The sequence below is a fragment of the Rhagoletis pomonella genome, unplaced genomic scaffold (assembly GCF_013731165.1).
Source record: "Rhagoletis pomonella isolate Grant_MI unplaced genomic scaffold, Rhpom_1.0 Rhpom_scaffold_00003, whole genome shotgun sequence".
Classification (NCBI taxonomy): domain Eukaryota; kingdom Metazoa; phylum Arthropoda; class Insecta; order Diptera; family Tephritidae; genus Rhagoletis; species Rhagoletis pomonella.
In genome coordinates, this window is record NW_023458557.1 from 47,437,127 (window position 1) to 47,452,486 (window position 15,360).

General features: G+C 36.5%; 1 protein-coding gene across 1 annotated transcript in view; it reads right to left on the bottom strand.

Annotated features, from left to right (window-relative positions):
* Nucleotides 1-645: 645 nt before the first annotated feature.
* The window catches only part of LOC118735260, a 209,125-nt gene continuing 194,410 nt past the window's right edge, over nt 646-15,360 (bottom strand). The window contains exons 4-6 of the mRNA XM_036464909.1: nt 1,722-1,890; nt 1,513-1,656; nt 646-1,444 (exon numbers count right to left, since the gene is read on the bottom strand). Of these exons, the coding sequence (XP_036320802.1) occupies nt 800-1,444; nt 1,513-1,656; nt 1,722-1,890 (958 nt within the window). The 3' untranslated portion in view covers nt 646-799. The remainder of the gene's footprint in view (nt 1,445-1,512; nt 1,657-1,721; nt 1,891-15,360) is intronic.

Below are 15,360 nucleotides of genomic sequence, written 5' to 3' on the forward strand. Positions count from 1 at the left end.
AAAATCTTCATTATTAACAAATGGTTAAATAAATAATTGGGTATTGTTATTGGAAGTCTCCTGTAGAGAACCAGAGGTTTCCGATCGAAAAATATTGATTTTCAAGAATTCCATACCATTTCCACCGAAAAGTTGATTCTTCCCATACAAAATACATGAGAAAGTTGGAGCGCTTTAAGCGACCTCTAAATATTTTTTGATTTCAAAATAAAAAATAGGGGTATACTTTTTTCGATATAGAGCAATCCTAGGGGGTGAGAGAATTAAAATTCCGACTTTACTTATTTTGGACCACCCTAATGTACATGCATATACACACATAAGTACATATCCCCACCTAAAGGTGAAAAGGTGCCAAGTCCATTTTTGTTTCTCAAAATTTAGTTTTGATGCGGAATAGCAGGTAATGCGAAACTACATCGCTTTTTCGGTTCTCCTGAACAATTTAAAAAAATGGACTTGGCACCTTTTCGCTCTTAGGTGACGATATGTATGTATGTTTGTGTGCAAATATATAAATATGTAAATGATTTTATACTAAAAATAAATGCGAAACAAAAATTTCATAACTTAACGAGATCATATGAAAAAACCGGCTATGCCGAAATGCTTTATGCTCTTAGTGTTAAAAAATATATACTTAAATTTCAATTGGCAATAACTTATTACTGTGTAGGTAACGTTTTAATGCATAACTAGGATACATACATAAGTATATAAATAAATCTTTGGTATTTACAATGTCACGTGCTTTAAGCTTATTAAAATACAACGGGCCTAAAGTGAATGGATATACGCCTCACCACGGCCTCCACATATTTTCGTCCTGTGGCTGTTGCTCTTGTCGTGCAAGGGCCTCATTGGGGCGTAACAGTTGCAACTGCTGATGTGCGGCTGCTGCGACGGCGAGGCTTGCCGATAATGGATTGCCAACCAGGCCTAGTTGCCCAACTTCTGTTGGTGCTGCGCCAGCTTCTAGGCGTAAGGACTGATTTTGCTGCTGCCCTGTTTTTTGCGAATCTGTTGAAGTCATAGAGCTGACAGAGGTGGATGCAACGGAAGTTGCATTTGAGAGTACAGAGGCAGGACGCTCAGCATTGAGGCTTGCAGTTATCAACGAGGAAGCACTACATGTTGTTAATCCATTTTCCTTCGCTACCAACGTCGTAGCTGCATAAGCAGCAGCAGCATGAGCCGCTTCCAAAGCGCCGGGAAGGGCTCCATAAGTGCTAAGTTTGCTGGCAATTTGAGCTGGCAACGGCGGCACGTGATTCATCTCGATGAGCCGTTCAAAGTCCGTCCGCGTGGTGATGGCATCCATAACGGGATGTGTGTTTAAACCCAGCGCAGCTGCTAATTGGACATAATGTGGCGGAAGCACCAGAATCCCCGTTGGATCATTGACTTTTAGATGTTTGTATGTTTCCAACACATTTGAGCAGAGCTGTGAGAATAAAAAAGAATTTAGGTTTTTAAATTTGTGAATCCAAAAATTTGGGGACAATCTCTCACTTTACTGCGTTCTTCAAAACTCTGAACAGCGTTAATGTCCATTATATTTGGTATGTCAGCACCAGAAATTAATGGCCGAATATTTCCTTCACTTCTGCTCGATCCTGAGCTACCCTGAGCAACATCGGGGTTATTGTTCTCATCCTATACAAATATTTAAATTTTGTATTATCTGTTTTGACTTATTTTGTGCGAATAACAAACAATACTTGAGAACTTAGACGCTCTGAGCACGGAGAATTTGTAGAGTGTGCAACTGGTGTACCAGCGGGACTAACAAACGTTGCTTTGGATGCTAAAACATTTGAGGTGGCTTTACTAAAGTCTAGGGGATTCGAGTCTTGGCTGCTGTAATCCACTGAATTGTCGTCCGCTTGACTGAAATTAAATTTTATATTGTAGTTTGAAATTAGATACATATACATATCGTCACTAGACACGAATATAGGCGCGAGCTCAAAAGTTGACCGCGAAAAGACACATAAAAACAACTTCAACGAGAAACGACTCGTAATGTAGTTGACGGCGAAGAAAGACGCGTTAAAATATTTTACGGCGAAGAAAGACCCATAAACTTATTTCCACGGTCGGCTTTGTTTGCGGGCGTAACAGTATCTAAATTCCCCAAACAGTTTTTAGGGAATGATACTGAAGTGACAGTCCTTGGCCATGTATAAATCTATTTTTACGCGACTTTTTACGCCGTCAACTAGGCTTTTCTTCGCCGAAGTTTTCCATAAGCCTCTTTTTTCGGAAAAATGTTTTTTACGCGTCTTTTTCGCCGTCAAAACACTAGCGCGCCTTTATTGTGTGTAGTGACGATATGTATGTAAATCAATTGAACGTATATTAAGTTGCCTAAGGATATACATTATGACGGGTCAATTTTCAGATTTGCCGAAGAAATCATGGGTGTAAAATCAATTGAGAAATTGCGAAAATAGGTTTCTTTCCCTAATGTACATACATACATATCGTTGGCTTAGTTCGCAAATGTGCTAAGTCAATTTTTTTTAATTTTTCAGGAGGAACAAAATACCGTCTATCTTTTTGTTGCTAATATTTACCTAATCTCATCAGTATCAATAATCGGCCAATTTCAAAATTTGCAGACTTATAGGCTCTTCTACCACATTTTCTCTTTATGATTTTGTTCTTTTAAAGTGGACTTAGCACATTTTCTATCAACCTGTTTTTCATTATTTTTTTATTGTTAAAAGATTTAGTTGTTTATTTTAAATATATTTCATTGTTTTAAAATAAATAATAACCTAATAGTCTTTTTTCATTGCTATTAACAAAAATAACTATTTAAGTCGTACATTTGTTGTGGCGAATACTGCGGCGACGCGCAGCGAACAACAAGAAAATTGCAGAATCTTCGAGGAATGACGTAGAATATTCGACAGCGGGAAACGTCAAGTGGATGAATACTGTGAACAGCGAGGGAACGAGAGAATGTGCGATAGACGGCAGAACGCATTGACACATTAAGTTAAACTTTTGGCAAATAAAATTAATCTTTTGGCAAATAAATTTAATCTTTTGGCAAATAAATTTAATCTTTTGGCAAATAAAATTAATCTTTTGGCAAATAAATTTAATCTTCTAGCAAATAAATTTAATCTTTTGGCAAATAAAATTAAACTCTACTGTAGTACTAAACTGTATTTGAAAAAGTAAAAAATACACTAAAAAACTGCTGTTGCTGTGCTAGGAAAGCATTTTTTTTTACTTTTGACGCTTAGTTTTACTGCGCCAATATCAAGAGTTAACCTGCAGGATAGCTGAAAAGTGTTTTTTGGTGTTTCTGTTCTGTTGATTTCACTGCTACCTTCGAAAATGTTTTCTTTTTGGAAATTTCAAGACATAAATAAAATTTTTTTGTACCTGCATTTGAAAATATATTAAGGGAGATTTGGAGCACTTTAGATGTTTTTTATCGCATTTGGCCAGAATGCGTGGTTTGGTTGCAATAAAGTGTGCCAGATGGTTTGACGAATATTTGAAACTATGCTGTGTCAGAACTGTTTGAAAGTGAGCAGTTAAATCAACAGAACAGAAAAACCAAAAAACACTTTTCAGCTATTCTTCGGGTTAACTCTTGATATTGGCGCAGTAAAGCTAAGCGTCAAAAGTAAAAAATGCTTTCCTAGCACAGCAGTTTTTAAGTGTATTTTTTACTTTTTCAAACACTGTTTAGTACTACAGTAGAGTTTAATTTTATTTGCCAAAAGATTAAATTTATTTCCCAAAAGATTAATTTTATTTGCCAAAAGATTAAATTTATTTGCCAAAATATTAAATTTATTTGCCAAAAGATTAAATTTATTTGCCAAAAGATTAAATTTATTTGCCAGAAGATTAAACTTATTTGCCAAAAGATTAATTTTATTTGCCAAAAGTTTAACTTAATGTGTCAATGCTATATATATGGCCGCTGCTACAGCAACGGAAATCCGTCAAGTATTCAAGGATAATCGTAACAATTGGTGCCAGAAGTGGGATTGTTAAATAAATCTAGACACCCAGCTACTTTCCAGGTCTTCAAGCTCCATTTAGAGAATACAGCTACAAATCATTGGGGCGTGGAGGATAAATCCGCTGCGCTGTTCGTTGCATTAAAAGGACCTTCAGCGGAAATCTTGCAGACTATTCTTGACTGTGAAATTAACAGTTACGATGCGTTGGAAAGGCGTTATGGTAGCGAGCATAGGAAGCAGATCTTGACATGTCGCGACAGGGAAGTGTCACTTAAGGTTGGTTACGACAACCAGTATTGTAGCAGATGGTTGGTCTTAGAGGAAGCCCCGAATATTCCACTAGCAACGGAAGCGGTTAGTTGGGCAGAGGTTGGCAGTAATGCAGACGGAGTGGTTTCGTCAGGAGAAGGAAGCGGCTCACCGATACAGGAAAGGCGTGACGGTTCCGGCAGCTCAGTGAAGAAGAGGAAGTCACAACAAGGAAGTGGTCATGGCAAGCCAGGCAGTGTTTCCTTCAGGAATAGAGCCACTGAAGCACGTTACAAGGGTGATACGCCGGTAGCCGGAAATGGAGGCACCTCTGGAAGCAGAGGATGCAAAGGCAAGCATTAAAGCCTGAGGCCCGGGATGAGGTTATGCATGTCCGGTCAATGAAGTTGACGTCGGCGGAAGAGTGAGATGTGGAAACACTAGGCAACGTTTCAGCGTGAGGATCCGGATTTAGCAAGATATGCTTATCCGGCGAAAAGGGTGCCCATGAGAAGAGACATGGTCTGGTCACCACCAGTGACCGGCAGAAGCACGGCCTTTTCCTAAAATTTTATAATAATATTATTTTGTACCGAAATTCTACTTCACTATCTTTCAACAAGTGGCATCCAATATTTACTGAAATAAATATCGTATTTCTTGCATTTTCCGGAAATACCTTTATATGGGAAGTGGGCGTAGTTATCCGATTTCGCTCATTTTCAATGCCAATCTACCTTGGATAAAGGGAAACCTTCATACCAAATTTCGTTGAGATATCTCAATTTTTACCCGAGCTATCGTGTAAACGGACGGGTTTATATTCTTTATTGATTTTTTTTGGACTTAGCACATTTTCATACCACTGTATAACAACAAGTAAGAACGACATTACGGTAACTTTTTTTGGTTTGATGTAATTCTTACTGCATTATTTATTTATTTGGTCTACTGAAAAATGTTTTCTTACAGACAAATGAGAATAAAACATTTAGATATTTAAGTATGTGTGATATATTACAGAGTAGACTAATTATACATATTAATTTGTAATAATAATAATATAAAAAACCGGTTGGGTAGCTGGCAAGGCCTAGTCTCCTGTCTACTTTTGGGTGCGGCGGGCGGAAAGACCTAGTTTCCGCTCCGCGCTGTGGACAGGCTGTTGACCATGGTCGGAAAGGCCGAGTTTCCGATCCATGTTCCCGAAGTCATTACTTTGAATGTGTGGCAAGCGGAAAGCTCTAGTTTCCGCTCCGCACTGTGGACAAGCTGTTGATCATGGTCGGAAAGGCCGAGTTTCCGATCCATGCTCGTATTGTCTTACGCGGTCGCGAAAATATACGAAGCCGATTACAATTGTACTAAGCAGTCATAGATAGTGTGTAATTTTTCATTACCGGTTAACGATATTAATTTATTTAGTTACAAAACCGCGATTCAGGTATGTCGAAGCAATCACAATATTTGTTAAAATCTTTGCCTAAACACCGTAAAGCATCATGCATTTAAAAGTTTGATTTACAAATGCGCAACACAACCGTGGCGCAGCCGGGAAAGTATGCGAGTCGACCACGTTTACCTCATAAACTGAACAGAAATACAGTTCACCAGTTGAACGATAAGGTGCAATGTTTACTTGTTATTTATTTAAAATCTCAAATAAGGTTTTCTTAATGGTAAAAAGAGAGTAGGAGGTGTCAAAATAGTCGTAATGCTTTTTAAAGTCCTGGCATAGGCAACGAAAAGCATCATGCATTTCAAAATTTGTTTTACAAATAGTTAGCTTAATGAGCTTGTAATGTCTAGAAGGTCTAGAAGGAATACGAAACGTGATCTGGTTCAGTAGAAAGGGACTATTGACCATCCCGTTCAAGATCTTAATCATGAACAAAACCCCAAGCATCTCTCCACGGCTGTGAAGCGTTGGCAAATTTATGAGCTTCAAGCAGCTTTTGTACAGTGGGAGATTTAATGACGAATGCCAAGGCAAATTGTTTAATGCAAATAATAAGAATTGTTTCTGTACCGACTCGAGTCTGTCAGCATGCGTTTGATATCTAGGGTTCCATACGACGGATCTGTATTCTAAGATCGGCCTGACTAGGGAGGTGAAGAGGTCTTCAGTGACATAAGGATCTCTGAATTGTTTAGCCCAACGTTTGATGAAAGCTAAGACGCCCTTGGCTCTATTAACACAATAGTTTACATGGGACTTCAATTCAAGCTAAGGGTCCATGGTTTCGCCTAGATCGATGAAATTAGTCACCTGATCAACACTATGTTCACAAATGCGGTAGCTATATGATTGAAAGGGTCTTTTAGAGAACCACATAAATTTACGCTTTTACAAGTTAAGTGACATAGAATTTACTTCGCACCATTTAAACACGTTACTAAGGTCCGCCTGTAATTGTTCCCTTTGTCCTGGAGCACCAATGAACTTAAATAACTTAAAGTCGTCTGCGTACATTAAGCAATTCGAATACTTCAAAATATTTGGAAGATCGTTGATGAATAAAAGAAACAGAAGGGGGCTAAGGTGGCTACCTTGAGGTACACCTGACCTCACATGAATTACCCGACATGAGCATTTTTTAAAGATAACCCTCTGTTTCCTGCCAATGAAATAAGAAGAAAGCCAGCGCAGCAGGATTGGAGGGAAACCAATTTTATCAAGTTTGTATATTAGAGTTGAATGAGATACTTTATCAAATGCCTTGCTGAAATCAGTGTAAATGACGTCAGTTTGATAGTTACTTTTGAAACCATTGTTCACATTTGTAGTGAATTCAAGAAGGTTTGATACAGATGATTAACCTTTACAAAAGCCGTGTTGTGATACATCGATAACAGGCGTTATGGAATAAGATAGTTCTTCCGTAACGATTTCTTCAAATACTATAGGAATGGCACACAGCTTAGGGATTCATCTATAATTCGCAATAATCGACCTGCTTCCATTTTTATAAAGCGGCAAGATATACGACTCCTTCCACAAAGAGGATAATACTCCCTGATTTAGAGAAGGATTGAAGATGTTTGTTAATGGCTTATATATTTAGATAATCAGCACAACTTATTAGGACACAGGAGGGAATACCATCCGTAGCTTAGAAAATAATTTTGTAAACTATTCAAATGAAGGAGAACATTGTCAGCAGAGATTGAAGGAATACGGATGTGGTCAAACTGTGGCAGTGGAAAAGGATAGCTAGAAGTTTTCTCATTTGGCTCGGCAGAATAGTTTGATTCAAAATAATTTGCAAACATATCAGCAATCATATTATCATCACTAGAAATAACATCGTCTAATTTCAGTGTTGAGGGAAACCCATTTATTTTACGTTTTGAGTTAACAAAATGATGAAATGACTAGGGATTAGAAACGATGTTAATGCGAATTTTATTGATGTAATTCCTGTAACATTTTCTGTTTACCACCACCATTCTGGCACCATTGGGCCAGAATGACACAACATCAACAATGTTTTGAAAATGGTCGGCGGAAATATCAATTTTGAAGGAAGATATGCTTCTTTCGTATGAAAAATTAAATTTCTTACATATGTGCCGTGGGTTAAGCTTTGATGTTATATAAGACTTAACATCTTCTACCGAAGTTTCACTAGAAAAGCGCGAAACAAACACAGATTTATTCGCGGAAACTACGATTAATTCTTTGGGCACCGGAGAAGGTCCACTTTGGGATATAAGTTCAGACGCAGCTGTCATTTTTGCTGCAGCCCTTGTAGTGACACCTGAGGAAGATGCAGCTTGAGATAACTCAACACACGGAGAATTAAAACTTATTAATTCCTTATTTAAGCCATGAGTAGGCAAAGAATCAATTGGCAGAGTGTCAATGTCTAGAGTGATGGGATTAGGAACAATGCTGTCTCCTCCATGCTTCCGATTTTTTGAAGCTTGTTTAAGCTTGGGTGATGGAGAAGATGAAGATTCAATGCACTTAAAGTCTTTAAATGCATCTTCATATAGCTTAAACTTTTCGTTTAGAAGTTTTAACTCCTTACCCAACTCCTGGAAGCCACTTCTGGCGCTCCAAACATTTTTCAAAGGTCAACTTCGGTTGAATACATTGCGGCGCGAAGTAGTAGCAATTTGTATGTAGAAAAACTCACAGTGTACGCTTTTAGTACGATAGTGGCAAAGATGAGCGTTTGAAAGACACAGAAGTCTAGGTATTGTAAGAAAACCTTCCAAGACACACAGTAACTGCAAGTTGAAAAGCTAATGTAATTAGTTAGTTGAGTTCAATGGTTAGAAACCATGATGAACTTAACAGTTTTAAAGCCACTGAGCCAAAAAGTTTGAAAGCATAAAAGCAAGCCAAAATCAGTTGTTTGCAGGAAAATTATTTGATCGATGATAAGCAAAATGTATGATAAAGCGCGGAAGATGGGAATATGCACTCTCACGCAAAACAACAATAATGCACCAAAAGAGGCAAATATGCACAATGACAAGAATATTAATTTTTAATCCACACACTTTGTGTCTAAAACACAACAATTTCTTGGATCTTGGCTGCAAAGGGCTTTTTCCAGTATAAATTACGCAAATTAGAACTGCTTAGCACTTAGATAAACAAAATAACTTCAGAAATTCTCACAAACGAATCTTTAAGCGACCGCACAGTTAAAATCTCAATTTTCATAAAAAGTGGACTCAGCACGTTTGCGAACTAACGATATGCATTATGTATTGAATTCCTCAAATTTAGTTTTTATACAAATTACTATGAAAATACATCTGTTTAATACGACTCCGCTTTAAGCAACGTAATTTATGAATAAATTGTCCGGTTAGAATGACGAAAGTCTTAAAAATTCATGTTATGCAGCGACTGAACATCGAAGGCGCATACGGCGCCTGGTCTGGATAACGGTTAATCCACAGCGACATTGTCTTTTTCATTCGAATTTTTTTCGGCAGACGTCAGTTTTGGATTCACTTGAAATAAACTTTTGAATTTTTGTTCGTCAAAAATAATCAAGTTAAGCCCAAAATACAATAACACAGTGGCAGTTTTTCGAAATCAGCTGTTTTTTAGAAAGTGTGATGTTCAATGAAGCGACTCACAATACAGCAGTGGCAGCTGGCAGTACTGCTCAGTTTAGCCCAAATTCTAAATTGACTGCCGCTGCCTTCATCGCAGCAAACTTCACGTGCTGAATTTGACATAAATAAAATGCAGCCAACTTCTGTTCATGTCACTGAAGCCTAAAAGGCAACAACAAAAATGTAATCAAACAAAAGGGAATGTCAAAAAAATCTGTCACTGACAACACCGTATTGTATTTGCTGCGGCAGTGACTGCCAATATTAGCAGTAACAGCTGATTTTAAAAACTGCCACTGTCACTGCCACTTCGCTATTGTATTTTGGCCTTTATGTGCACTCGACAGTTGAAATGTTTTGGCAGTTGGCTAGTGATTACTGATGAGTAACTACGTGCGCAAAAAAAAACAAAAAAAAAACAAATTACAAAGAGCAGTTCTGTTTATACGACGTCCGGTTGGTACGACGTATTTTCACCGGTCCTTGGATGTCGTTACCGGATTTGACAGTATACGTTTTATTTTAAGACTTAAGAAAATGTGAATGTTTTCACTATTGTGCCCTCTGTCGGATGTTTTAGGAAAAAGATAAGTTCAGAAATGGATTCCCCATACCAAAAACCCCTTAAAGGCCCTACAAACGGATCGATTTATCGGCCAAACAGTTGGCCAACCGCTGGAAGTTGGTGGTAAGTAAGCCGTGCGTAGGCAAGTTGGCAAGCCTTCGTCAAGTTGTTCGTCAGGTTGGAGCAAAATAAAAAATTTTTGATTTTTGAGGCAGCTTGGTCAACTTGTTGCTCAGTGTGTAGACAAGTTGGCAACCTAAAATGCGATTTCATTCTTTTAAAGGCGCATTAACGTTAACATGTGTTTTTCGGTTCGTTTCGCTAGTAAAAATGCGTATATTTTGTGAAAACGGTAGCAATAACAAATACATAAAAATGAGAAGCATTCCTAGCATAGCATAAAAGCTTGCCAGTGCTGTTGTGTTGTTCACAGTTCAAAAACTCTCACTCAAATGAAATCGGCCAACTGGTTGGTGCGTTTGTAGTAGAGATGTGCACGGGACTAAATATTTAATCCCGATCCCGCCCATCCCGAAATTCGATTTTTAAGTCCCGAACCCGCCCATCCCGATGTTTTTCAGAATTGTACCGCGGGTCCCGTGGGTCCCGAAATCGATCTCTAAAGCAGGCTACAAACGGACAACACATTGAAACGATCGGTTCAGATTTCAACGTGTGTGGCGTGGTTTGCAAACCGATCGAAGGTTGACAAAAGTGTTCATGTCTTTCAAATTAATTTTAAATAATAAAAATAACTAGTGAACCAGGTGAAACCCTATTTAAAAACCTCTAAAAATATTCCTAATGATTAATCTAAACCATTTCTCAGTGATGAGAGATCTCGCATGGTGTCGGTTTTCATTTCATACAATTTAAAATCTCCTTGTAACTTCAAAAAATAAAACCTGTGCACATCTATGTGAGTAGTCCACTTGCAAACAGCGTTATGTGATTTTATAATAGAAAGCCATAAAGTGAAAAAACGACTACGACAACAAGTAACATTTAAATTGAATCTTTTTTATTATTACCTGAAAATTTGGATAAATAAGAGCCTTATAAATTTATAACATAACATACCATGACATAAGATAACATTAACAGTCTACACGACCTAAAGCAGTTTTCTAGGTTCATCAGAAGATGGAAAGTTGAAAGTTTATAAATAAGTATGATAGCGACTTTTGGAAGAAGAGTTAACATTTTATGCTATTTTTTCAGAATATAGAAACATTTTGCACTGTGTTTTAAGTGGACATGAAACTACTTTAAATACTGGTACGTAATCCACCAAAAACTAAAAATCGAAAAATTTTACATAGCGCACTTTGCAAGTGGACTACTCATGTAGAATCTCATTTTTATTTGACTTCTCATTTTGGAAATTCGAAATAACGTTGCAGATGTGATGACCTTCAAAAAAATCAGATGGCAACTCTAATTAAAAATATTCGATAATTCATTTTTTGTATATTTCGTATAAGTAAAACAAATTTGCCTTTTCAAACAGATGGAAACCTCTTTAAAGGTATTTTCAAACTAAAATTTTTCGCCTGCATTGTTATACATATTTCAATTAACTGACGAATTAAGTTGAATTTAATGAGTTTAAGCACATGGCAATTCTCGTAAATACAGTTTAGAAATGAACTATTTTCAAACCCATTTCGATTGATACCCATCTTTTGACAATCCATTTAACTTATTTAAAAAATACAAATGTTCAATTTAAAGATTTCTTAACACTCGTTCTTTTGATAACCATAATTTAAAATTTCATGTAACTTATGTACAATTAAACGAAATACATTTTTTAAGACTTACAAATTATTTTCGAACTAAAATTTCCTTAAATATTTTTCACCTGACATTGTTATAAATATTTCAAGTAACTAATGAATTAAGTGGAAATTCATTTTTTAAACACGTGGCAACCCTCCTAAATATAGTTCTAAAATAAAGAATTTTAAACCCATTTCCATTGATAACCATCGGTTAGTAATTCATAAAATTATTAAATAATTTTAGTTTAGCCCTTTCAACTGGGCAACCCTAAAACATCAAAAATATTCTAAATTGTCAAACTAAGTATTTCTTAAAGCTCTTTCATTTGACATCCATCGTTAATATTTCATATAACTTGGGTATAAAATAGTTCAATTAGACTTCTCAAATAGGTGGCAACCCTATTCAAAATATTTCCAACCTACTACATTCTTAAACCTCTTTTGTATGACACCCATATAGCGACACCTTATTCACTTACCAAATTCCTTTAATTAAAGTTTAATTACATTTTTTTAAACATGTGGCAACCTATACGTAATTAAATTATAAAGCCTTTTCAAAACCATTTCGATTTATACCTATATTTAATAATTGATTTAACTTTTTAATTAACTTGAGCTTAATTTCTTAATAGGTGGCAACTTTTTCGAAAAAGTAAAACCTTTTGGAACATCCACACTCTAAGCCTTTTAATTTGGTACCTCACTTTTGAAAATCGAACGGACGATGCGGATCTGAGGGCATTGATTAGAAAATAACTTGAGTTTAATTATTTAACAGGTGGCAACTCTTTTCAAAAAAATAGAACCAGCTTGCACATCTACAAGCCAAGCGCTTTAATTTGACACCCCACTTTTGAAAATCGAACGAATATTTTTACAGATCTTCCCGATACCGCCCATCCCGGCCAATTTTAAATGAGTACCGTGGGTCCCGCGGGTCCCGCTATCCCGCGCCCATCTCTAGTTTGTAGGGAATTTCATTAAGTCGTTCCTATAGACATAAAACCTGTAAGTGGGAACACTTTTGAGAGAGTAACTGAGCAACTGTTCCTAGTCAGAAGTTACAGGATTTAGTCGGAGCAAGGACTATTAAACAGGTAGTAGCAGCAGGGCTGCAGTTTTGATTTTTTTCTATTTCGTAAAAAAATTAGAACTGTCAAACTTTGCTACATTCTTATACACATTCACATACAAATACATATTAGCATCCTTTTTGCTTGCTTTTGATTGGTCGTACGTGTTTTTACGTTTTTACGTTTTACGTACGGAATTCAACAACGAAATATTGGGATATGTACGTAATTATTCTTAATTGTAACGGGTGATTTTTTTGAGGTTAGGATTTTCATGCATTAGTATTTGACAGATCACGTGGGATTTCAGACATGGTGTCAAAGAGAAAGATGCTCAGTATGCTTTGAAATTTCATCATGAATAGACTTACTAACGAGCAACGCTTGCAAATCATTGAATTTTATTACCAAAATCAGTGTTCGGTTCGAAATGTGTTTCGCGCTTTACGTCCGATTTATGGTCTACATAATCGACCAAGTGAGCAAACAATTAATGCGATTGTGACCAAGTTTCGCACTCAGTTTACTTTATTGGACATTAAACCAACCACACGAATGCGTACAGTGCGTACAGAAGAGAATATTGCGTCTGTTTCTGAGAGTGTTGCTGAAGACCGTGAAATGTCGATTCGTCGCCGTTCGCAGCAATTGGGTTTGTGTTATTCGACCACATGGAAGATTTTACGCAAAGATCTTGGTGTAAAACCGTATAAAATAACATGTGGTTTCAACAAGATGGCGCTACATGCCACACAGCTCGCGATTCTATGGCCATTTTGAGGGAAAACTTCGGAGAACAATTCATCTCAAGAAATGGACCGGTAAGTTGGCCACCAAGATCATGCGATTTGACGCCTTTAGACTATTTTTTGTGGGGCTACGTCAAGTCTAAAGTCTACAGAAATAAGCCAGCAACTATTCCAGCTTTGGAAGACAACATTTCCGAAGAAATTCGGGCTATTCCGGCCGAAATGCTCGAAAAAGTTGCCCAAAATTGGACTTTCCGAATGGACCACCTAAGACGCAGCCGCGGTCAACATTTAAATGAAATTATCTTCAAAAAGTAAATGTCATGGACCAATCTAACGTTTCAAATAAAGAACCGATGAGATTTTGCAAATTTTATGCGTTTTTTTTAAAAAAAAAGTTATCAAGCTCTTAAAAAATCACCCGTTACCAATGGCATGTAAACAAACCGACTGACGTTTTTGCAGGAAATAGTGCTTTTTGCGTTCCCGTACACTTGTAGTTTGACAGTTCCACAGGTTTTAGTACGAAGTTCAAAGGAACACACTAATGATTTTGTACAAAATTGAAGCACTTCTTTACGACAATACAGCAAAATTTGAAAGGCAATTTGGCAAACTCCAAATGGGTTTTAGACCTGTGGTGTCTACGGAAAATTTGCTTAGAATTACACGTAGAAACCTATGCTATACAAACTGGCCCACCCTACTATAGAAAAGATATAGGTTGCGCTTTTTTCCACACTATCCAGCAAAAACCAGTTATAATATTAGTTGCAATTTATTGGCTGGCGTTTTCGTACGCCAAAACTTGAAAGAAACTAGCAAAGTAGCGAAAATTTAAAGAGCAACAATTTATTTACCAGTAAGAAAACAAGCTGATGCCATGCTGCTGGGTGAAATGCACACAGGTCTGCGAAAGTTAGCTTCTTTGCCCTTCAATATTTATGCTATTTTCTTGAATATCTAGGTATGTTAAATTAAAATACATCCTAGGTTTTTTCTAGCACGTCGAGATTTTTTTCTTAGTGACATGTATATTTCAGTTTTTTTTTAGCAATTTTCATGAAAAGCCAAAAATTATTTAGTTCGGAGTTCAATTTTTATTCAAAAACCAAAAGAATTAGTTAGAAATAGCCATAAAGACAGTGGCGGACCCAGGTAGGGGAAATTGGGGAAATTCCACCCCCCTCCCCCCAAGACTGTGTAACATGTATTTTCATAATATTCAACTGAATATCGTGAAATATCATTACAAGAATATATAACAGGTTTGTCCCACAAGCTACTTGTAGAAAAACTCGAGCAAAGTTCAAACTGTGAGCGTATATCAAAGAAACTCGAAAACTTAATTGCGGAGCGCGTATATGTAACTCGAAGTGACTTCGAGAAGCTTGGGGAATAAACCTAATGAATGGAGGCATTTGAAAATTTTAATTCATGGAAAAAGTGTGTCAAATTTCACTTGAGTTTGAAATTTTAGCTGTGTGCTAAGCTCGAAGTATTGTGTTATTTAAGTAGGCCTATCAGTTTTTCGAACTCCCTGAATTTTCAAAATTTTGAAATTATGAACTTAATTTTCAAGTTTTAGTTTTTTTGTTATATTTTCGAATTTGTATTATTTTACACAGTTGGAAGTCACAGCAAGCTTGAATATTTTCTCAGAAAACAACGATATTCCAAAATTTTGAATTTTATAATATTATTAAATTTCTTAAGATTTCTTATTTTTAGGATAATTTAATAGAAATTTTGGCAAAATGAGAATATTTTGAAATGTACAAAATTATTGAGATATTAGAAATCTTTATATTTTCTAAAATTTTGAGAATTTTATTTATCCTAAAATCCATCCTAAAA